Source organism: Uranotaenia lowii, chromosome 2 (assembly GCF_029784155.1).
Source record: "Uranotaenia lowii strain MFRU-FL chromosome 2, ASM2978415v1, whole genome shotgun sequence".
In the NCBI taxonomy this organism is placed as follows: Eukaryota; Metazoa; Arthropoda; class Insecta; order Diptera; family Culicidae; genus Uranotaenia; species Uranotaenia lowii.
This window is the reverse complement of record NC_073692.1, coordinates 149,038,214-149,064,173: the sequence shown is the minus strand read 5'-3', so window position 1 is coordinate 149,064,173 and position 25,960 is coordinate 149,038,214. Positions and strand designations below refer to the sequence as shown.

At 36.9% G+C, this 25,960-nt stretch overlaps 1 protein-coding gene across 5 annotated transcripts in view; it reads right to left on the bottom strand.

The window, feature by feature from the left end:
• The window catches only part of LOC129748809 (protein held out wings), a 108,501-nt gene extending 82,949 nt beyond the window's left edge, over positions 1 to 25,552 (bottom strand). For 2 of the 5 annotated variants that reach the window (XM_055743564.1, XM_055743565.1), the window contains exon 1: positions 21,498 to 23,739. In XM_055743564.1, coding sequence (XP_055599539.1) covers positions 21,498 to 22,469 — 972 coding nt within the window. In that variant the 5' untranslated portion in view covers positions 22,470 to 23,739. Of the gene's footprint in view, positions 1 to 17,367; positions 23,740 to 25,427 lie in introns of those variants that run through there. The other 3 variants (XM_055743563.1, XM_055743561.1, XM_055743562.1) reach the window with 3 other exon arrangements.
• Between the last annotated feature and the right edge of the window lie 408 nt (positions 25,553 to 25,960).

The following is a 25,960-nucleotide window of genomic DNA, read 5'->3' as shown; positions in this document are numbered from 1 at the left end:
AAACCCACAGAAAGTGTACTATGTATGCCGCGACCGTGATTCGATCTCATGCCCGCTGGCTTAGAAGACTTGAAGACTATCCTCTACGCCACGGGTTGCGATTACGAAAGCCTCTCTTTTCCACTGTCTAAGTATTGCTTCAAAAATTTTGCCACCTCTCGAACATCAAATAAAAAAAGGAACCAGATTTGATATGTGAGATTTCTAGGGTACGAATTTTTTTTCTATCCTGATTTGAGACCCTTGTTTACAAATGAGACACAAAATTCTGCATAACTCGTGAACCCATCAAGCAAATGAAATAAAATGTGATGTGTGAGCGCGTGAAAAATTCCAAATTTCTGGGATTTAACCCAAAAGTTCTGTGATGGTTTTTGTGACACTATTTCCTTAAGTTGCATTGAAAATTAAAGAAAAATTTAGTCTTTTTACATTTTAATTGAGCAAAATGAACCAACTTACCAACCAACCTAATGTTATAACATATTTCCAATCTATACTTAGAAATTTATATTGACATCAAAATTCGGAAACACGTTCAAAATTTATAAAATCTGTGGAATCTGTGAAAATTTCCAAAATTCTGTGTTCTGTAACACGGATTCTGTGATGAATATTTTCCCAAAATTCTGTGAAATTACAGATTTTTCTGTGGTTTCGGCAAACTTGGTGGGAATTCTTACGTACGAGAAATGTTTTGATAATGATTAGAAAGCCCTTCCTCTTAAAGAAAGATGTTGGGCTCTCAAACAAATAAATAAACAAATTTAAAAACATTGGACATCTTAGGAAAATCTGAAAATAAACCTTATGAAAATGTAAAAATTTGTCGTTTTGTAACCTGGTGTTGTAGCCATTTTGTTCCTAGATTGCTTTATCTAGCCGCCGACCGTGGCCTAGAGGATAGCGTTCAAGTCTTCTAAGCCAGAGGTCATGAGATCATGTCTTGGTCACGGCAAACATAGTACTCATTCTGTGGGTTGGTGGTGTTAGCATTAGTAAAATGCTAGCCATTATATCCTTGAAAGATGTACGCTTAGTCTTAAGTAGAATTTAGATCTCTTCAAAGAAACATGAAGTTTCACTGAGATCCTATATGTGTGTGTTCGTTTTTTTCATCTGATCTTCATAAGATCTAAAACGTCTCAAAAATTTGTAAACAAATTTATGGTTGAATAGTTTATTCCTGAAATATCAAACAGGTTTAAAATAAACTTCAGAGCTTTGATAATTCGGAACCAGATTAAAGATCACATAAGAATTTTGTCACCTTACAAGTTCTTCGCGAAACTGACATTTGGATTTATTCTCTTGAGAACAACGTCAAACTTATTGCCAAAAAAGTAATTTAATTTAATTTCATTAATTTAATTTAATTTAATTTAATATGCTCAAACTCGACGGCTGCAGTTGTCATGCACCACCGAACATATTAATTCTTCAATAAAATCTTGGTGTCGTCGGATGGGGTTGTTAAAATTTGAATCATTTCCCTCACACACGACGATATCAGCCGAATCATATCCAATTTTCTGTCGAAAATATGTTGCTGCATGATGCCATACTTTTCTGTACCGAAATTGTCACCTTCGAATGGAAAAAGAAGAAAATCTCGCACTATTGCCAGAAGATAAGCAAACAAGTGTCAAGAATGAAGTGACCAGCTGCTGGATTAATATCTTTTTTTTTTGGATTCATTTTGAAATTTGTTCAGCATTGATTTATGGTGCATTCTAATCGTTTGAGGAGCCCACATTTTTGTACTGTAATTTTCAATAGGGTTGAGGATTTGATAGATAATCGATCTTAAAAGCTGGTCACCCTGCCCAAAATGCTGGACAAGTGAAGAGAGCAGAAAGACGACGACGGCGGCGCGGAATAGCGAGGTGATGGCATTTATGTAAATGAAGATGTTTGCTTTTTAGATCTGTTCGATTTTCAAGAGGGTGGAGAAACCTGTTCTATTAACGGCGAATGAGCCACCAGCAAACAACAAGCCTACAACCGGAAAGATGCTTTGCTTAGGTTGAGTTGGATTGGTGGTACTCGAAGATGTTGCGTTGACGTTTTCGTCTGATTTCGCTGACTCTTCTTGGCGATATCGGCAATCAATGGAGGACATTTTATTTTCTGATTCACTTTTCAGGAAGAAGTTTCACACCAGTTTGACCCACACGATATCAAATGTCATATTATATTTATTAACGCGGTTCAATCTAAAAAAATCAACAATGTTTTAAAGTTGTTGAAGGGAAGGGAAGGAAGTTTTCCTGATGTAAAGAACTCAAACCGAACGTCATATGCGATCGAACTAAGATTCCCTCCGATGCCAACAACCTCCTGGCAATGAAGCTTGATCGTCAGACCGCACACAGGCTCAATTCATCAATGGTCCATTTCTCCACCAGTCGATTGAAAGCCGACTAACTCGACAACAGCGCGTGTCAATGAAACGTCATAAACCGTTTTTCATTCCAGCAATGGGATACAGCTCCATCTATCCACAACCTTATTTATTGCTGCTTGAAAGCAATTTAAACTTGAGTCTTTGAGTCAAAGCATCACACATTGTCACGTCACTTATTTATAAGCCATATTCACTATACCATGCATTGGTCGCGAGTCGGGGAATCGAGCGTCGAAACTTATTAGATGTCAGTTGCCGTATCATTAGGTGTTTGCGATCGTGCGGCGCAACTCAAATAGCCTAAGCATCTCGCACTTTGCACCTCTCGTCTCCAGCAGCCTCCTCCAGAAAAAAACCTCATCCGGTCATCGCATTGGAGGGCGTCCGACGCGTCGTCCGTCAGTTTTTATTGTCAAAGTTAAAGACATAAATAAATATATGTTGTCATAATAATAATAGCAAACCAATACTCGGAACTGTAAGATGACGCCCGCCAACCAAGTACCCGGCACTAAAACGTTCAATTTTAAGGCTGGTACGCATCATCCGGTTGATACCTATAGGTTGATTCTGGCCCGCGCGTCCCGGTCTATTCTTGCCGGGTGAATCGTTGTGCCCATTTGTACCAACACAGTTGCATATGGAGCGCTTCGTCGCTTCAATATGCATCTCCACTCCACCAATAGTTAGTGGTTGTTTGCGTTGTGCTGGAAATTTCGAACCCGAGTCATCGGGAGGCGTTTCCGAGAGTCTGATAACTAGAAGGCAAAAGTGACGAAGCTGTTTCTGGCTGTCTGGAAGTACAGATGTTATCTGTAAACCCAAATTCATAGATGTAGGATCTAAGATTCAGAAATTCAAAATTATTCAATGGCTAATTTTGCGAACTGAAATTGCATATTGATACTTGTTTGTGTCATTTCTAGAAAACTACTCCAGAAACTGACACTACAAAGGTGACAACAAACTCTTACCTCAAAAAGGCAGTCACCTTCTTGGTTAGCTTAACCTTATTTTTCTTGTTTTTGGAACTGTCCGACCGTCCGATAAAATATCAGGTTGGAATGACAAATATTGAATTATGAAGAATTTTGAAGAAAACCATAGATAAGTGATAAGTCGTAGATGAATAATTCTTCGAAATTATCGAAGAAACAAAAATCAGAGCAGCAATCTTATTTACCGGAGGAACAACAATCAGAGCAGCAGCCTTAACAATCTGCGCTTTTAAAGCCTCTCCGATTTGTTTACTAGAGCAACAACAATTAGAGTAGCAACTTGAACAATCTGCGCTTTTATAGCCTCTCCAATTTGTTTACTAGCGGAACAATAATAAGAGTAGCAACTTGAACAATCTGCTCTGCATCTCAGCCTCTCCGGCTTGTTGCCGGAGAAACAAAAGTCAGAGCCACAGTCCTAACAATCTGCGCTTTCAACCCTATCCATTTTATTTACCGGAACAACAAAAATCATAGCAGCAGCCTTAAAAATCTGAGCTTTTCCAGCCTCTCCGTCTTTTTTACCGGAGAAACAATAATCAGATCAGCAGCCTTAACAATCTGCGCTTCTCCAGCCTCTCCGTTTTATTAACCGGAGGAACCACAATCAGAGCAGCAGCCTGAACAATCTGCGCTTTTCCGTCTTGTTTACCGGAGGAACAAACAACCAGAACGTCTCATTTACCGGAGGAACAACAATCAGAGTAGCAGCCTTAACAATCTGCGCTTTTTCAGTCTTTCCGTCTTATTTACCGGAAGAATAAACAATTAGAGTAGCAGCCTTAAAAATCTGCGCTATTCCAGCATCTCCGTCTTGTTTACCGGAGGAACAACAACCAGAGCAGCAACCTTTACAATCTGCGCTTTTCCAGCCTCTCCGTCTTGTTTACCGGAGGAACAACAATTAGATTAGCAGCCTTTACAATCTGCGCTTTTCCAGTCTCTCGATCTTGTTTACCGGAACAACAAGCATAGCAGTATCCATAACATTCTGCGCTTTTCTAGGCTCTCCGTCTTGTTTACCGGAGGAACAACAACCAGAGCAGCAGCCTTTACAATCTGCGTTTTTCCAGCCTCTCGGTCTTTGTTACCGGAGGAACAACAAGCATAGCAGCATCCATAACATTCTGCGCTTTTTCAGCCTCTCCGTCTTGTTTACCGGAGGAACAACAATAAGAGTAGCAGCCTTTACAATCTGCGCTATTCCAGCCTCCCGGTCTTATTTACCGGAGGAACAAACAACCAGAACAGCAGCCTTCAAAATCTGCGCTTATCCATTCTCTCTGCCTTATTTATCGGAGGAACAAACAATCATAGCGCCTATTCAGTGTTTCCGTCTAATTTGCCGGAGGAACAACAATCAGAGTAGCAGCCTTAACAATCTGCGCGTTTTCAGTCTTTCCGTCTTATTTACCGGAAGAACAAACAATTAGAGTAGCAGCATCAAAAATCTGCGCTTTTCCAGCCTCTCCGTCTTGTTTACCGGAGGAACAACAACCAGAGCAACTGCCTTCACAATCTGCGCTTTTCCTGTCTCCTTCTTATTTACCGCAGGAATAACAACCAGAGCAGCAGCCTTAACAATCTGCGCTTTTCCAGCCTCCGGAGATACAAAAATCATAGCAGCAGGCTCAACAATCTGCGCTTTTCCAGCATCTCCATTTTTTTTTTCGGAGGAACAACAATTATAGCAGCAGGCTCTACAATCTGAGCTTTTGCAGCCTCTCCGTCTTATTTACCGGAGGAACAAAAATCAGAGCAACAGCCTCAACAATCTGCTTTTTTTCAGTCTCTCCGCCTTGTTTACCGGAGGAAGAACAACTATAGCAGTAGCTTTAACAATCTGAGGTTTTCCAGCCTCTCCGTCTTATTTACCGGAGGAACAAACAATCATAACAGCAGACTTAACAAACTGAGCTTTTCCTCTCCGTCTTGTTTACCGGAGGAGCAACAACCAGAGTAGAAACCTCAACAATCTGTGTTCATCAAACCAACAAAGCCATTGTCGTGAATTCATAATAATTCCGAATCTCTATTCAAAATTCTCCTAAACATGTTTGTCCTTCACAAGATTAAACCAATGATTGACTTGTGTTTTTGTTTACACTTTGCTGCTTCTCTTCCAGTTTTTTTTTGTTTCGATTATAGTCGTTTTACCAACTTTATGGCATTCGCGACTTTATCAACGTTACAGTTGGCGGATCGTTATTGAAAAACTTATCCGGTACAACTGTGTTCGATGTTTACTCTTGGGCTCGAACTTGCCGACATTGGCTCGGGAGACAACAGACTTGCCAACTGAGCTATATCACAAGCCCGATTTCTCTTCCAGTGATGCCACATATGTATTTTCCTAATTATCATATTTTTTCATTAGTATATTCTTTATCTCATCACTATAACTTGATTCCCCAACTGTATCTTACCAAAATTTCTACAAAGATCAAATGTTCAAGAAAATTTGCCTAGAGATTTTTTTTAAATCATAGTTTTCAGAGAGTTTTCTGCTTTTATAGTTTGTTACCTCAATCACGAAGAGGAGGCCATGATTTGTTGGCAACGGATGCGTTTTATTTTCCTTCCGTCGGGGAATTTTTTTTTAATATTTTAGTGGTTAAATTTATTCAAAACTTGAGAAAAAAATTGAAATATCGTACTTCCTTGTGTCCAATGTGTCAATTGATAAAAGTGAGCGTCAGGAAAGTAACAGTCTCCCTCGGCGAAGTAAAGACTTTGAGCATCGTTTTCCTTAGGCGCTGTGTAGAGCGGGAATCCGTCAAGAGCTGACTGGAATGTTGAATCGATCAACGACTATCAGAGCCCAAATTGATGAGTTCGTTCCATGATAATTATTATAGATAAACTTGAAAAAAAAAACAAAATGAATATTATTGGAAATTTCTCATGGAAATCTCCAAATTTTCAATACATTTAAGTATTTAAGATTTCTAAGAATAGTTGGCTTTAAAAAGGTTGTACGTTCCAGAATTATCTCGATCAGCTTTTTTTTCCGAAACGTAGTCTCTTCAATCAATTGATTTTGAATAAATTAATTGAAATAATCTTTTTGATCCTTATGCGCGTGTGTGAAAAAAATTTGGCTAATACTTTCTTTTATATTTACCATGCAATCTTTGGAAAGGGTTAAACTCCAAAGATTGCATAGATGTTACAATAACGTTCTTTCTTTTAATTTTGCTTTCCAAAAGCTAGAAATTACGCTATATCCATTGTCGAGGACCAGGGATGGGGAGCAAAGAAATTCAAAATTAATATGTACCTACTAAAATTTTGAATTTCTTTGCAAAATAACACCATTCCTACTCACATAACAAATATTCATCGGGAATCAAGAAATATGGCTGAACAAAAGTCAATGGAAGCCTTATCTATTGATTTGGCTTGATTTTCCGGGAGTACACACCATCATAGAACTTTGGTATTACATGTTGTTAGAAACTCTAAAGGACGGGGGAGGGGGGAGGGGGGATCAAGTCACCTCACTCTCCCCTAGAGCTGAAAATTTGAAAATTGCTTACAAAGTATGTAATTCAAAAACTTCGTCAAGAGAAAATTTGGCTTTATTTTATCCCATATCTTGAAATTCTAAATTTATTCGACATATTTAAATTTTGGTCTAAAAAGAACTTGTTGCTGTGGGATCCTTCCTGAGCAAAAATATCTTGTTGACGGTGAAAATTTGTAAATTTCTGAATAAAATATAAACATATTTTCAACATTTTGTTCACAAATTCGCCGTAGAGGAACTGGCTAGAAACCTCCCTTACTAGGATGAATCTTATCAATAAAAATTACATCAGTAACTGATGATCTTTAATTACAAGAATCTTCAAAAAATAACAAAGATAGTAGGACTTCTTACAGTTTTCTACGTAGTTTAAGTCGCATTGTGAATAAATCTGAAAATGAATCTTATTTCGTTTCGAATTCAAGACGTAAAATTTGTTTAAAATCAATTATCTAAACAGAAGCACCCAATGTGCTGTTACCCTACGTTGTTTTTCCGTACCTTACTTTAAAAAAATCTGGTTTGGGCCCACATGTCCTTTAATATTCTTCGACGTAATGCAAAATTCTGCTTTTTTAGTTTGTTCAAAATAGGATAAAATCCTCATATAAAAACAAAAAAACTAAATTCGGCCAAACACGCTGGTCGGTGACTTCTGGTCTTCTTTAAGTCAATTCCTGTTCCTGTTCCTTAGCTTCCAGAAGACTAAGATACTTCGATCAGGGTTGGCTCCTTCAGAAAATGAAAGTTATTTATTTTTCCAGTTTTTATCAAATTTCAGTCGGAGCTGACGAGGCGGTTGGAATATTCTAGAGCAATTTGGCTGATGGGAATTTTTTTCTATTATCTGTCAATTTGCGCCGGGGGTCTTTAGATCTTTCTCAAAATTTTAATTATTGTTCATTTTACCACTTAAAAATACATGTATTTTTTCAGATTACTAAAATTTTTATTTTTCGAATTAGATTCCATATTTCAAAGCTACATAACTCTGTTATTGTTCAACCGAAATCATCAAACCGCATTGAAATTTTATCAGCTATCCAATTAAAATATTCAAATTTTTAGTAATGACCTTCAACATAAAAAATTGTAAATAAGCTTAAAATCTGTCTAAAATTACCATGTGCATCACCGAATATTGTGAAAAAATACTATTGTATAGCCGACATCTCCTTTAAGAGTTCTGAAGGAAATAATGAAAACATATCTCTTTTTTTGCATCGAAAACAAACAATTGTCCAATATGTGAACTCATATATGGAGGTAGCGCGAGCTTCTTACATCATAGGAACAAAAATACTTATAAAAGCAGGTTGATAACACTATTTTGCGTGCTTTGTAGAGTATTTGCAGCAAAACTGACTTCAAATTCCGTTGATATCTGTTGGTGCTTTGAAGTCGTAAAAATGAATACAATTTTCAATCTTAGGGATGATCTGAAGACCCCTGGCGCAAACCCGTCAGAAAATACCACGATCCTAACCCGTTTTCGGGTTAAGGTAAACAAACCAGCTCAAAATTAAGAGTGGCATATGTGCTGGAGCTGCATGAATTCGTTTTTTTTTAGTGGACCCAGCAAAGATCATAGCCTTTGAATTAAGTTACTTTAGAAGAAAATTGTTCGTGCAGGAAAAATGACTTTTGCAAACTGCTCTTTATTTTATAAGGATTTTTATCATCCATGCAAAGGCTGACGTCAAATTTTACATCCTTCTTTGATTTTTTTGAATAACTTTTTTTTTAATTTTTTAGAGTAGTAAAAACATTGTATTCAGCAATGGTGTCACAATTTTGTACAAGTTTTAACAATTTGAGCTGTTAAACTTTCAGAGGTGCAAGAAATCGTAATGATTTTGGGGACAATCAAGGTTGAGGAAAAACTTTTGAATTTTACCTTAAGGGGGGGGGGGGGGGGGGGGTAGGGTCTAACGGGTATAAAAAAACACCATTTTCACGATTTTTTTCTAGAGCTATCGTTCAAACAAATGTATTCAATTTTTTTGCATTATACAAAGCATTATTAAAAGAACATTTAATAATTTTTTCGTAGAAAAATTATGAAAAATGAGCCGGTGACGGAGCACTTTCGAGAATGCCTTTTAGCAAACAGGATTTGCGGTGGACACTGTATCTCAACACAGAATCATCTGAAGTCAAAAAATCAGAGCGAAATATTTTTAATAGATGTTTTTCTGGACCCCAACGTTTTTATTTAACTTAAAAATATTTTTATGAAATTTTTGTGACTGTTTGAAGTAAAAACTACGATTTTTCACTTAAAAATCCGCCATTTTTCACCTGTAAAATCTCCCCAAAGTAAAAAAATCGAAAAAGAAAACGTTGGGGTCTGGTATTTTATATGTAGAAAATATGTTCCAAATTTGAAAAGAATTGGATAAGTAGTTTTCAAATGACGATGTCCACGGACTTTAAAAATGTGCTTTCGAGAAAAACGCGTTTGAAGTTTCTGCTCTTGCTTTCTTGCAGTATTAGATATGAGGAGATAAAGGCCTATAACTTCTACAGTTTTGCTTCAATTGACTTGAAAATTTGACACAACATTCTTGAAATGTTTTACAATAAGAAAATAAAAAAAATAAAAAAAATCGATTTTTTGAAAGTGTTAGACCCTACCCCCCCTTAAAGACATTCTCCCAATCCACTCGATTCTGACAAATCAGAGGGACGCCATCGACGTCCCTCCTCCACCCTCATCGCGTCACCGATCCTCCACCCGGATCGAAGACGCCTGTCATGGCTATAAATAATTTCGTGGTTTCACTTGCGCGGCGGACTCCGGACATACGGGAAACCCAACGACGACGCGATGCTACGTCGTCTCCGCATCGAATTGCGGAGAAGAAATGTCTTTTTCTGTTTCTGTTTTCGGAAATGTGCGCCGATTTCGCTCTGTCGACTGATAATATACAAACATGGATGCTGTGCTGCTGCATCACTCGCATACAAAGGTTTCGCGGTTTTTGCTTGCCCCTTTAAGAGTAAACCGAATCCACCAGCAGCACATGACGAAAGCAGAGAATATATATTGCTGATGATGGTATTGCGAGTTGCCGGATGAACCATTGCCAATCCAGGCGAAAATACGCGTCTCGTCGACTGTCCGACTCTTTTCTATGCATGTTGTGCTGCCACTAGTTCGCCCCAATGACTGTTTTAACTTTTTTTTATGAAACTTGTACCTTCCCATAATATCGTCAACAACTTGCCTTCCCCCCGCTCGATGACTTTGTTGGATTGGGGAATGTGACAGCAGCGAATTGTATTGTCTCTTGGGGGTTACTTTCACCTCATCATCAGCTTTCGTGTTTTATTTTCATTTTTGTACGCCGAGTAGCCAAACCGGATTACCTATACTGGCGAACTGTTTTGATTCGGACAAGCGACCTTAGCAATTTAGCTTTGTCAAAACCATATACAAATCTTAAGAAATTTGAATAAAAAATATTCAAGAAATATTTTTTGATAAACATTTGATTAACGATTTTTTTTAATTTGATTCACGCAAAACATCACCTCTTAACATGTGTGTGCGTGCGTTTGTATGTGACAAGGTATTGCAAACATATGCTGGTAACTTGTATATTCAGAGCAGAGCACATACAGAAAAAAAAAGAAAAAGTACGCCTCACTCCAGCAGCTCTCGAGTCGGTTAGTCAGTCGGCCGGTCAGAAAGTCAAGTTGACCTGAAAACGGATCATTGTTCGAGAATGATGCTGCATCGGGGTGGAGTGCGCAAAAAAAAGCATTCCACCACTCTGAAAGGGCGCATCTCGCTTCTATGCCAAACAGCGCCGTGCCATGACGCCGCCTTTGTGCCGATTACAACAAAATGTTTGTTTTAAATGGTCGATAGTGTTGTGAATTTTGTTTTTTTTTTCAAACCACCGACACATAGGGGGAAGTGTTCCTAAATGCGCATGTTGGGTAATATGCGCATACAGCCGATAAGCGATATGGCAGGAGATTTAACGTATCTAATTAGTGCAGTTTGAGGGTAATACGCTATTGAAACATGGCATTAAGAAATTTGATTGTTATATAATGCCAACAAAATTTAAAAATTCAAACAAGATTTCTGTCAGTTTTGTTATAATATATTGAACTTCAATTATCGTGCGTACAGATTCTGTGAACAAAAATTTCAATGGTTTTTCTTTCTTATTCATCTGGAAATCGCAAATTCAACAAACTGAAGCTTTTGGCAAGGTTGTAAATGATAAGATATTTGAATAAGAGACAGGTTCTGAATGCCCATATCAAGGCAGGTTAAATGCCTGTATCAAGAAAAATAGATTAGTCTTATAAATATTTAACTTTTTATCATTTAAACATTAAATCTACGCTCAAATCACAATCTTACAGCGAAAAAAGAAGAACTTCATACTGATCCGATAAAAATACGATATGAACAAAATATTACCATGAAATATGGCCATATGGCATTCCTAACTATGTTTCATGCAAAAGAACTAGGGATGTAAAAAATTTCACCAAAATTTCAGCCTTGACGTATGCCTAACATCCGTTCCTACCATTTTCAATTAAATAATGATAACTTATTGCAAGTGTTAATGAAATATAGCTAAAAACATAAATATGCGCATTTAGCCCGCCAGTTTCGGAAATCGGCTATTTTGACTACTTTTATTATAAAATTATTTTCACAAAAACTGTAAGAGATTTTAACAGAAAAATTGCTCTAACGTATATAAAACAGATGTCCGCTCATGTACATATAGTTTTCAGACTTCTATCTATTGGAATATGGGAGAAAATGATTGCTTTCCTTAATATGCGCATATAGCCCGCCTCTCCCCTACTTTGCTCTCTTCCAATGAGTGTTGTTTTACCAATACGTTTGAAGTGGAATTGTATTATGAGGAGCACATCTCAAGCCCAATGAAGGGGCGATGAGCTTGATTGGATGAAATATAATGAGGGGTTTTGGACCCTGTAAATATTTTACTATTTCATCCTGAACTTCTGAACCAGTTGTTAATCGCAAATAAAAAGTTCTCCAAAAAATGTAACTACTACTCACTATCAACAAAATTGAAATTACTTTACCTCATCCTTAAATCGTAACTTCTGAACATAGCGACGTAACATACTCGCCAAATTTCGAAAACCGACCATATAAATTTTGTAGATTGGCCTAAAAAACTGACCGAGTGCCAAATTTCAGCTCAATCGGACTTGCCTCAAAGCGCTCAAAGTTTCGGGTTTTGACACTCAAATATTACCACAGAGGGGACCAAAGGACATAAAAAAATTGAAATTTTAATTTTGATGCCAAATGACTTAAAAATGCATAAAACGTCGAAATATGATGTTATCTTTATTTTATTTTGTCAAAAATCGACTTTAAAACTTGAAAAATCCCCAAATGGTGGAACATAGGAAATTCGGAAAACCTAAATTTTAATTTTAATCCCAAATGACTTAGAAATGCATGAAACGTCGAGATCTGGTGTTATATCGAAAAAAAAGTATTGGTTAAAAGTCGACTTTCTTTCTGGGACTTTTAGAAAATCGGTCAGAAAACAATTATTTTTCGAGATAACACCTGATCTTGACATTTAATTTTATTTTCAAGTCATTTGTCAAGTCAAGTCATGATTTTTGAGGGTCAAAAATCGAAACTTTGAAAGCTTTGCGGCACCCCCAAATCAAGTCCTATTCGGGATGCCAGATGAATTTTTGACGATTTGTAATTAATTTGGAATCTTTTTTCTATGGCTTTCTCCTTCAGAGATCTCTAAAAAAAGTATAATTATTTAGGTCTACTTCTAATTTTTTTTAAAACCATTTTTCGAAAAAATATTGATAACCACTAAGCGGTAAATTGAGTGATAAAAAACTGGCGTTTCCTTGCCATTGAAAACACACCGTATTTTTGTAGTTTTTGAATGAAAAAGTGTTTTTTCACAAAAAATTACATTCAAAATAAATGTTGAAGATATTTGTAAGCTAAATTTATGAAAGTTCTATTTTGGAAAGCATTTATAACAAGGAAAAAAAACTGGTTGAAAATAGGATTTTATCCTGTTTTCTGTTATCCAAAGTAACAAATTCGAAGGTTTTTTTTTATGGAATCAACCGAGTGTTTGAGTTGTTTATCGTACTGGAAGAAGATTAAAAACTATTTATATATATTTTTAATAGATTTATTCAAGTGCCGTATTTCGTTTATTGAAAATGCACTTCACGAACGCTTATTTGTGGCCCGCGAAGCTTTGATCAGCTTCAATGTTATGAAATGAGAATTATACTTACAAAACAGAGCAAGGTCGAATCTTTTTCAAAATTTCGGTCATTGAAATGGGGATGCAATAATGATTCCCTATTTTGGAGGCAGTCAAAATTCGCTTCATTTGTCTTGAAAATCCGTGAGAACTATTCAACGTTTAACTTTATTCAACAGTTTGACACAAAGGTCTGACAACGAATTTCTAGATTTTGGAAAACATCGTCTGCTATTTTATATAACTAACAACACCATTTTCCGTTAACGTAAGCTTTTAGGAAGAATCATTACAAATGGAACGAAGAAGAATGACCTTAATGGGTTAAATTCCTATAAAAAAGAAAAAAAATTACAAATGGAACATTGTGAAATGTGCTATGATACCCATTTAACCCTCTGATAGCGAAGCTTATTTTTGCGCCGAAATATTCAGAGCAGCTTAAAACTTACAACTTTTGTTCTACGAAAGACTTCAAAGATGAGAAAAAAAATTTGACATTTTTTTCATAAACTGCATAACCACAGGGGTTAGAAACTTAAGTTTCAGTGCTTCTTAGTGTTGTAGTTTTTGCACAATTTATTCGATTTTCTTAAAATTTTGAAAAATATTACGACTGACACACAACATTATTATAAAGAATTTTTGTAAAAATTATACCACAAATAACTGAGATATTGCACTTAAAAAACTTAAAATGTAAATATTGTACATATTATTCGTATCTAATGTTGCGTTTTTGCGTTTAAATTTTTTTCCAGGATGCCAATAATTTGTTAAAACATATAATTTTGCTAATCATCTTTTTAGATCGAAAATCACATGGACCAAGAATTTCGAAAGCGACCAAAATGATAATTTAAGGAAAAATAGGTCTATTTCCCGTTTTCTCATGTTTTTAAGGTGTTAGGTACTGCTACCTTTTGACAATTGCTATTAAAAATTTTTCATTAATATGAATTGCTAGATAAACATACTTCCAAACATTTTGCGTAAGTTAGAATCATAGTTTCCTAAAACATCAGGATGTATGCAAATTTTCAGTCGATTTCCAAAATTAACAAGCTTTTGTCAGAACATTTTATGCCATTTATTCCAAAGCAAATTTAGAATTAAACGCCGATTGAATGATTAAATGACCACCCCCAAATAATAAGGGAGAACGAGGGCAGTTAAAATCACCATTTTTTGGGACAATGATTTTAACGGTAAGCTCACACAGTTTTGACAATTGAACGACCGTTTTTTATGTAGAGCACTAAAATTTAAGAGCATTCTTTTGTTCTGTATCGACTCATATTTAGCTAAAATGACACTTAATGACGTTTCGAAATAGTGTTTATATGTCGTAATCGTCTGAAAAAAGGCGAAATTATTAGACTTTCAAATTGGATTGACGTGAACAAATTTGAAGCTCATCAAAGTTTAAACATTATTTTCGAAATTGCTAATTTGTTTCTATACTATCTAGAGAATTTCAATTAAATATAGTTCATTGAGTGCTGGAAAATGTTGTTAGATTATTAATTGTTAGATTACAAAATCTGTAGAAATTATAGCATTTTCAAAAAAAAAAAAATCTAAAAAAAGATTTGTATTGTTTTTAAATTTTTCTGCATTCGGATATCTAATACATTCATTGGAATAGTGTAAAAGTAATATCATTATTCTTTTTAAAATCTTCGATATTTTTACAATTTTTTAATTTGTTTTTATATTTTGAACGAAATAAAATTAAAAGATATTCATAAAAAATAAAATTTAAAAAAAACTTGCTAAATTATTTTTTGGCCCGCAGACAAATATAATTTCTAAAATTTGGCCCGCTGGCTGAAAATCTTTGACACCCATGCTCTAACCATGGGTGGCCAAACCATGGCCCGCGAGCCACATTTGGCCCTCAGCTGTCTTTTTGTGGCCCGAGAATCTATTTTTGCAATTTCCATGTTCTCAGAATTGAATGTTTTTCATGGTTAATATATCGTTTGAAAAAATGTACATAAATCTTCATCAACTTTCATCGAAATGAAATTCGGAGGAATCTCCTTGTTTTGATATGATGTAATTCAACAAAATTGTTACCGTCACTGAAGAGGATTAATTACAATTCCAATAAGAAAAATTTCAATTCTCAAAGTTGTACAATATTTCACAGGAGAACAGCATTTTTGCTGCCTATGTTTCAAAAACTGATTTTACAAGATTATGGCGTCCTGAATATAAACCATTTGTCAGATTTTTTCTATCACTTCTAGATTTAGTGATATAACGTGTGAAAAATTTAAAAATGATCAGTTTTGAGTAAAATCGATCGTTGATAACTAACAAATAAATTAATTAATTTAACTCATTTAACAACTTTGTTGCAGACTGTGACACGATTAGACTTATGCTTAATATCAAAGACTCAAATTGTTTTTTTTTTAATTCCGTTTAATTTACTGTATTTTTGCAGGATTAGGAAAAATTGGCAGAAAGATAACAACTGTAACTTTTTTCTTTTTTGGAAAAATTATACGCGGTCTTTGGAAAAGTTTTTCATTTAATCCAGTTGAAGGCAGTTCAGTTTGCCAAAAAAGTGCACAAATTAATTAAATGATTTAAAAGAGTTATCTCTAAAACAAGATTTAATAGAAAAAACTAATTGCAGTGGAATCAAATTAGTGAAAATTAGCTCTTAAACGCACTGCACCTCGGACAAATGTAAATTTGTTGCTTTGTGGTATCTGTACTTTCCATCACATATGTATTCGGAAATTTTTTCCGATTGTTTTTGGTTATTTCATACCATATTGGCTTTTGAAGTGGTCTCCGCAGTTCTTTGAGCGTTGTGAACTTTCGAGCGGACTTACCTTCAATGTTGGGGAGGAAAACAGATTACATCAAACTTTAAAAATTCTCCGAACCAAATTCACATCAAAATCAGAATATTAAAAAAAAAATATTTTAAAAACATCGAATCCATCAAAATTTTACCAACATTTGCTTATTACATATTCAAAAACTCAAAACTCCGGTACGTAAGTATTTAAAATTTGTTTTTTTTTGCTTAACTTCAAAAGCAAATGATATAATAATAAAAATTGAACCAAATTTAAATAGCTTGGTAACATGTTCTTGAAAATTTTATAAAATTCATTTGATGTTTATATATGACTGGATGGACTTTCCCGATACACAAATGATATCAAAAATTTTTATTATGAAAACTTTCGCTGAAATTTTATATTTCTTTCTGTGATAAAAAAAAAGGGTAAATTTGGAAATTCAACTCGAGGAAACAAGAGTTCAGGAAGCAAGCATATACAAAAAATCTTGATTTTAATAGGGTATTCTGTTTTATTTCTTCATTAATATTTCAAAACTGAGAAAAGCTTAATTTAAAAGTATAAAGCTTAATTTTAAATAATAAGTAAGTGATTGACAATACCAATCAAAAAATTGAAATTTCTTGAACAAATATAAGAAACTCAATTTTAAAAATAGAAAAACAAAAGCATATTTCTGTGACAGATGAAGATCGGCAGGTTGACATTTTCCAGCCATAGCCAGTAATCACTTGAAAAACCAAACAAATAATTATAAGCCTGTAAAGCCCAAGAAACGATGACTCTGACTGCTTATAAATTTGATGCTGCTTAGAGTTGACCTTATCTGTCGGACGTCGAAGGCACCATCCCATCATGAGTGAAGTAGAGAGCAATCGTCTTCATTCGACGACATGGTGGAGCAAGAATTATGTTTGCAGATGCAATTAACAAGATGTGTGTGCGGCCTACGTCCTACACACGAAGAAGCGTAGCGAATGTTTACATTGCAATTACACAAGCTCCCACAACGTCACTGGGCGACTGTTTTTAATTCACGTAACATCATCAGTTGAAACCTTTCATACATTTATGACGATTGTTTTTCGAATTATTGATAAGAAAGCCCTTTTAAATAGAACAAGCATCTTCTTGAAAGGTTAGGCCGACATAGGCAAATAAAATTTCCGATTACTGAGGGCTTATTTCTTGAAATACAACCTATTCTTGCGAAATTCTCGAGGCACACTGTATTAAAACTTCAATTATCAAAAATCAGGCTGACTATATTTAATCATACTTCTCTGTGTACTGAAAAAATAACGTAACTACATATGTATACCTAGTATTCCATGTTAAAAAAATAAGTAAAACACAACAGAAATTAATGACGATTTCGATAAAGCTGACATAAAACATTGACTAATAATAGTCTTCCGTACCCACAAAAACGCAATGATCGTTAAATACATTAAACAAATTAGAAACAAGACACTAGTAGTTCAGCAAATGCAAAACACGGTGCAGGATCACATTCACAATACCAACAGCAAACCCTTCGGCAATACCGCAAGGAAGCTTTCGACGCATTGCAATACGAGCTGGTTAGTTCCGGTCCTGTAAGTGATGAAGGAGACGGCGCACGGAGGATTATTCCTTTCGAACAAAACACAACCAACAACCGGAAGATTACAGCAGCGAGCAGCTTCTCAGATGAGGGGAGCCGAAAGCACACAGGTAAATCTCGAAACGATCACATTTTTGTTTGGTGATGAATGAACAAATTTTAGGATGGAAGGCATTCTGGGGGTTCGAACGAAGGTGCAAAGAAGTTATTTAAGTATTGGATGATTTCGTTGTTGTTAAAAACAAGTGGCAACAATTTTTCGAAGTTAACATAAAATAGAAAAATGAGATATTTGAACGTAAGATATAATACTGGTTGGTTCCACTTTTTGTTTGATTGCGCCCAGATGGATAAAATTTGAATTCTTTTTTTTGTTGTTGATTGATTGAAAGATGAGATAGCTAAGAATTAAGAATGGGTGAGTATATTTTGTGATTAAATAAAAAGTACGGGTTATTTTTGTTAAGTCATAACTTTATTAGATTATTCGCTAAAAGTGCACTTTAATTATTAATCTAAGAAACGTTAATAATGATAAAAGATAGCAGATATTAATAATAACGAGTTGAGTTTCATAATTGATTTGCATTTTCTTTTGTTTATTAATATTCGGTCATCCTCTTCTGTTAGGCGAATTAGAAGTTATTTAGTTTCGGGAAGCTAGACAAACGACTGGTTGGCGTTACTGTGATTTTTTAAGGTTTAACTAATCCAAGAGGCTGGTATTAATAATCCAAATAATTAGCATGATACAAGGTTAATGAGAGGTCAAATTTTAACAAATCCTTACTTTTCCATCATTCTACGTCTGGTTTAAGTGCACGAAATGGAACAATTGGTGTTTGTTTTACATCTAAATTATTAATTGCATGTTACTGATATAGTTAACTCTATTCAGCGCATATCATCAGCCCTATCCACAGTTAGACAGGCACGATCATTCACTTTCAACAACATTTTGGGAAGCTTATTTTTGTTAAGTCGATTGAGTTCTGCTTTCGATTGCATACAAATCACTTCTTCGAGAGTTGGATCTTAATGGTACTGTGAGCAGCAACTGTAGCAGCTCTGGGATTCAGAGCTTAGGTATTTTGTTTTGCTTTTGCTTTTCTCATTCGATTAATTTCGAGCAAGCAGACGGATACATGGTAGCATTTCGTATTAATAAAAGAAGTAGAAGGTTATTAATCAAGAGATTGTGATAGCACTATTAATAACAATATGAATAAGAATAAAAGAGATTGTTTTCTAGTTTTGTTTGAAAAATGAGTTATTATTGAATTCTTGTTTTGTTTGTTGTTTTTATGCTTATTTGCACTTTCCTTCGACTTTTTTGTTACTTTTCCTTATTTTGTTTCTTTGCTAGTTACGTTATTGTTTTATTTGCAATTTCATATGCAATTGTTTGTTTTTTTTTTCTTGTTAATACGTTAATATATATAAAATAGATTTCCTCTCATCTGGCTAAAAATAGTTTTGCTTGATTTTCTGCTCAACTTCTGCCCACTTGAACGCACTATACATTAAGTATAAGTTAAGGCTAACAGTTAAAAACACATTTAATAATTAATAATTTCCGAGATTACGTGTTACTTCTGTCCCAGTCCAACTGCACATCTTTTTTTCCGCAGACTTGAGGACATAATTTCCTTCTAGAATCGAGGATTCAAACTTGGGTGTATATGTTTGCGTGTGTTTCATGTTCAAAAACTCCCTCTGGGTAAATATTAAGTGTAAAAATCTCTCGCTTGCTTGGATCAGCATTTCATGTTTAGTTTAAAAATAAACAGCGGTTTGTTTAGCACACTGAATTCTCTGCACGGAACTGACTCGCGCAGCCTACTGCCTACTACCTATTGTGCTGTTTTTTCTTCATTCAATCGTCCTCGTCCAAACTGTGCGGCGGTGCTCGTTTTGTCCCAACTCCGCAGGAGTTTAACGACGCCTATTTGTCGGAACTGACTCGGATTACGAAGTCTCCTTAAGGCCTAATAATTTGCACATTTTTTTTAGTTTTGTTCTATATAAGTATAATAATATGGTTTTACTTGCAATAAATCTTAAGTGTTTCACTCTCATCTAAAAGAAAAAAATCGAATACTTTAAATCAGAACGACCTGCACTAATCAGCGTGCGCCTCGACTGAGCAACACAAAACTTCAAACGATAGATAAGCCAAGGCACTCTTTGTTTTGCTCTAGTTTTCGTTCTATCATTTTTGTTTGTGTTATTTTTCATTATTGTCTGTTATAGTTATAGTCTCTTCGTCCACGCTCAGCGGGTTCAGAGCTGGGATATGTACGAGAACGACGACGACGACAAGCTCGTGTTGTGTGGCTCTAAAATATTATTACATTTCGAGACTTTTCATGGCACCAAGAGTTTAATACGCGCGACGACGCAACGAGAACTAATGAATATGCAGTTTTGGGGTTTTGTTGTTTTCTGTTTCCTTTTCGGGTTTTCAGCAAGCTTTCCAATCTTTCCTCAACTGATTCTTCCTTCTATCGGTGGCTTTTGGCTTCTGAATTTTGACTAAAGTTTTTCCTGTCTCCTATCTGGATAATGGCTTGTGGTGTGCTCTGTTATTGTGTTGCTTAAGGGAAGTGGGTAATAATATCAAACGGGGATCTCAGGAGGTTGAGGACAACGTTTCTCAGACTTAACTGGCTCATCTGAACGAAGAATAAATGGGAAAAATGGCTGCATTAAACAGACTCTTCAATCTGAATCAACGGTACATCACCTTGAGCTAATTTCTCAACCTAAGTAGCATATGTAGATAATTGTCCAGCAGCTAGATAGCTGATAAGATTCGACCAACTTTTAGCTAGATAGGCTGTAAGATTCCTATCTGTTTCCGAAGAAAAAAATGTTGGAACAACTGCTGAGGGCCGTGAATGAACACCTGATTCATTTTAAATGTGAGATTCTTGGGTCGGTGGTAAATTAATGAAAAAAACAACCATTCAAGTAAGAGTGATAAACCTTAACAAGGATGGCTTTAATGTTCCAATAATCAAGGTAGGCTCTGGTTAAAAAATTAATTTGTCTCCACACAGGGCTACACTGCTTCCCTATTTTATCTGTGAAATCTATCTTTAGCTTGTTTTTTTTTAAGAAATTAAATGTTAAAGTAAAAAAATATGCATGCCTCAATAGTTGCCTAAGTTTTCTGTTTAATTTGGTTTATTTTAGTTTCTGAGATTTACAGTCGAAGAGATTAGTGTTTGAGAAACGTCGATTCCTAGGAGATCGGGTGAGGGTAGGATGAAAGGATCAGGATCAGCCGCACTTTTGCTGGGTGTTAGGTGGTGGAATACTGGACATTCATCGATCTTGCTTCCGCGTTTATGAGGTTGTGTGTGTGTGGGGGTGTAGTTTATGTTTTTTTTTCTGTTAATTCAGGGTGTGTTTTCAATTAATTATCACTGAAGAATGTCGGAATAGGATGATCGTCGATGATGTATTTTTTTTAAATTAATTGTGTAAAGTAGAGAAAGAGTGGTTGCAGTTTTTGGACTTCCGTTACTGATCGAATCGAATGCTTGTTTAAATTTAGATCGTTATTGACAATTGGTTGTTTTGTTTTATTAGATTTCTAATCGCTTCGCTAGAGTTATGATTCAGATGTAAGATCTTCTATATTAATAGATGTGAGTGCAGTTTTATGTAACTATTTCAGAATTAACAATGATTAAAAACAAAAAAGTTATTAAAAATAGAGTTATATATATCATAGAAATATATAAATTATGTGTGTTTTTATGCGTGTTTGTTGATTATTGCCCCTTTGCCCGGTTTTAGTAAGGATGTTCTCGAGGCGCGAAATGCCTTCTTTGAGTTTTGATTGCACCTACACTGTGATCGGCGTATTCCGTGAGCAGCGGGTTTCCGGCGGCCAGGGCAGCATAGCTGGCAGCGTAGTCGGCGTACGGTGCCGTGGCGTATATCAGTCCGGTGGTGTGATCGATGGTTGTTGGCGCCGATCCGGTGATGAGACTGGCACCGGTCGTTGGCACTGAGATTCGTGGGGACAGGATGAGTGGGGCGCCTAGCGGATTTGTTGCATTCCGTGCTGCTGCGGCCAGATGGTTCGGTGCAAGTCCGGTGAGGGCGGCAGGATTCATTAGCCTTTGCTCGGCGGCTGCCAACTGTTTCCAGCCATCGTAGGCCGATTCGAAGCTCAGTTCGGCGGGGGCATTCTTGGTGGTAGAATCCCGATACGTTCCGTTGATGATGGCCAATTCCATGAGTTGTCGCTTTTTGAGTTCATCCTCACCTTCGGCGTGTGGAACTAGCAGCTTCTTGACTTCATCGAGCGCACGTTTGATTTTAGCCGAAGCGCGGTTTTCTGTGTCTTCAACGGTAATGAGCACATGCAAATCGTCGGACAGGTGTTCCCAGTTTGGCTTACCGCGGTTGGCTTCTTCTTTTTTCTTGTCACGCATCGAGCCCTTCCCCCGAACCATGATTTTGCAACCCGTTTCCTGTTCGAGCTGCTTGGCGGTCATACCTCGCGGACCAAGAATGCGTCCGACGAAGTTGAAGTCTGGATGTTCTTTCACTGGCACGTAGACCTTCTCGTTCAATGTCACTGCTTCGCCCTCAGGCTCCGGAAGCTTCAGAGGTTCTTTCGTAACTCCGTTGATCTGGAACAGTGAGGCACGAACCTTCGAAATCTCTTCGTCCAGCAGTCGCTCAACATGGTTGAACACATTCGGAAACGCGGCCAGCTGTTTCCGATCTTTCAGTAACTGTGCCAAATAGTCCGCAATGCTCTGCGTCGACTGGGAGTGGTCCGAGTTGCCACTGTTGCTATACGTACTCATTTTGACTGACTGACTGATCTCTGGGGGTCAAGTTTGGTTCCACTAACAACACACTTCTCTCAATGATCACGGTCTGACTTTTTTGCGTGGTACAAACTCCGATTCAACTCGGTGTCTTTGCAATGTGCACTACAATAGAGATAGAGAAGATAGTTTAAATTTAGGCCTGCAGTTTACTTTTTACCAGAGCTCAAACAACCTGAATAGCACACAACTGGGATCTAGTTCTAGAACCTATGGACGACTTTTCATCTCTCTGGGCAATTCTACGATCATCAATAATAATACTCGGCGCGGTCGTTACGAATTGAAGAACACTATTCTCACACTCGTTTTTGTACTAGTGTACGTATCGGAATTCCAATGAATCAACTTGTTGTAAACTCGCTACGCTTCTCTTCAGGTTGCGTGCGTGTGACACATTCGTTTTGATTTCTCTTGTTTTCTTCCCTCACTCGGTTCCCGTACTTTTAACTTTAGTAAGAACTAAAAAACCAAAAAATTCTTAAAACCAAAAACACCAACACTCGCGTTTCGTTTCTCCGGGTCTACGGGGGTTTGGAAGCTCTTCACCAACACACTCCTTGCGGTTAACTGGAGGAGGCTTATGATTCTTTTTTTTCTTTTCCAAGACTACACACTCTCTGTAGCGAACCCGTGTGTTCTACAGACACCCAACAAGAGGGAACGACTCTTCTTTTTCCAAGTTTCTCCCAACACTGACGATGAGTAGCGGAAAGTCGAGGGGCGGCGCCCTGAAGTCGTCGAGGTTCTACGCGACGACGATGGCCTAAAGAAAACTGTAGCTGCGCAGAGGCTATCCGCGAACAGCGAGAGCACACAATCTGTTTCGGAATTTTCAACAAATGGTCACTTAGCAAACCGCTACAAGACAAAATTCGACACCGTACTACGTGGCCACTATTAAAAAGTTCACCGATCTCCCGGACAGGTCACAAAGTCCATCCAAAATCGCCCGTTTTCCAAAAATTCACAACTTTTCGCCAACAGTTCGATACCAGCCAAAGGCAAAACGACCCTGTACTAGTTAGATTACTTAAGTACAATTCGCAGCTGCAGAGATGCGCGATGATACACGAGAAGAAAATTTGTGTACCCACCAACCACACGGAGCAGACAGACTCTTCTCACTTGCTTTATTTTCACACTGTACAGAGGAAAATCTTTCTACCCGTCGCATTTACGGACTACGAGGCAAAGCTATAACGACGACGACTGTTCCGGCGTACGGTTGAGTTGACAATAACCGTACGGAACTAGGCCCGGAGAGCCGAGAGTCACGGCACGGCCACATACTTGACGACGACGACCATCATCATCATCCCATTCCATCACCATCATCATCGAAAGCCGTCCTCTGCTGAAACGAAAAGACAGATCAAATTGCGGGGGCAAGGTGAGAGAAGCTGACTGACTGACTGACCCTTTGCTAGTGTAGAGACTGGTCCAATGACGATGACGATGATGGCCAGAACAACTTGCGTTGGTGTAACTGCACTTGGCTTAACCAATACCAACTCAGTCTGTTCTCAGCGCTTAGCCATCAAGTTACCGTAAAATGTAGATTGTTTGAAATATGGTTCGATCAAGTAGTCGTTGGAAAACCAAAACATTTATTATTTACATTTTCAACCTCGTTGATCAAAAGTTTACAACGTGTGTTATTCCATACTTTAATTATAAACTGTGTGAACCACCTTATCGAAGGAACAAGCCAAGCACCCGCATATTAAAGAGAGCGAAGTCCCACCCCCTAACGGTAATCGGCATAAATCGATTGCTCACACTCAGCTGCATCGAAGGCGAAGCAACCAAAAGGAGAAGAAAAAAACGAACCCACACACTTTCAGCGATCCCAATTTGGAGAGCCATTCAATACGAGCAGCCTACACACGATCGCAAAGCGGGCGGGAGCAACAAGCAGCATCAGCATCAGCAGCAGAAGCAACAACAACAACGAACAGTCATCATCAACCGGGAGCGAAGCGGCCGGACGACCCGAACCAAACGATGAATGAGCGAGGAAAATCGAGTAAGTCTACCTACACTTCTTTTCCAACCCATACCCACACAAACGCAAACGCTGATGACTACACTTCTTGCCTGCTTACCGCTGCTTACCCATAGTACCGTTTGTTGAGCGAGTTCGGAGTTCGGACAGTAACGTTATCCTCTCGCGCAGCTCAAACCGCTTGGCTGGCTTAGCTGAGCGAGAGAAGCCGGTTTTGTAGGAGTGAAGAGAGTGCGAGACGTTAGCTTGTTTTTAATGTTTTTATGAATCATTCTTGAAACTTTGAGCGAGGAAGAGCTGGATTTGGCTAAGGCTCTCAGTGTTTCGGAACGTTGTTCTCTCCTATGCTTCAAAGCATCGTCCACGGTGAGCTAGCGTGATAGTGTGGTCCAACAAAATCCTTTCTTCCTTTCTTGCTTAACAGTCAGGAAAAAATTCTTAACATTTTCAGATAAATGATAACATTTAAACGTTCATTCATTAACTAGATCTTCGAAAAATTCGTTCTTTCTTCGAATCGAGATGGTCAAGAAAAACTGTGAAAATTTCGACGCAAACCATTATATTCATAACTTTGAACATTTTGGAAACTCATGTTTGTTCAGTACACTTGTTCGTTTTCAACCTTTTCAACACTTTAACACCATATTTCACAAAAAGAAAGTGCAATCTTGTTCAAGTTTATGAGTCCTAAATTTAGTTTTTTCTAGTAATTTAAGTTTTGACTTAAAAATAGTTAGTGTACCCGAAACTTGTAGATTGACATTTTGCAAACAAGCTCCGGAAGAAAACATTTTCAAGTTCTTGTTTTAAGTCAAATGAAGCATTTAACCTTGTACCGCATTATTATTGATGACCGTTTAATACTTCACTTCAAACTACGCAATTCCACTTAATTTTTTGTAAAAATGAATATTGATACTCACAATTTTCGGTCCTGGAAAACAAACGCCGCTCGTCGTGCTGCTGAAACAAAATACCGTTTGTTTTGGTTTTGCCGGTTTGGCGACCGTCTATTGTTCTATTACCGCATTACATTGGTCATTGATCATCGTTAGTACGATGATGATGACATTATAACGGTTTCAATCCGTGATGCCAATGGTCAGCATTTTTAACGTTTTTGAAGTTCTGACGCAGATTTCTGAGATGTATTTTTAATAATATCTTTTCGAATTATGGGATTTGGAGACTTCGAATGTAATTGAATGGTTAATCCATTTTCATTACTGAGAATAGACATCGATAGCAAGATTTTAGTTAGTCATTTAATATTGAAGTTTAAGTCAAAGTAGTCAGTAGATGGTGTAAGAATATTTCTCATAACAGCCATACTGCCGTTATTCGCATATGAGTCTCATATGCATTTGCGTCCAAGAACTAGTTTTTGTTCAAAATTTGTTCCCGAAGTTTCGAAAATATGTGATTCATATGCCCATATTATGCGTAATTCTAATAG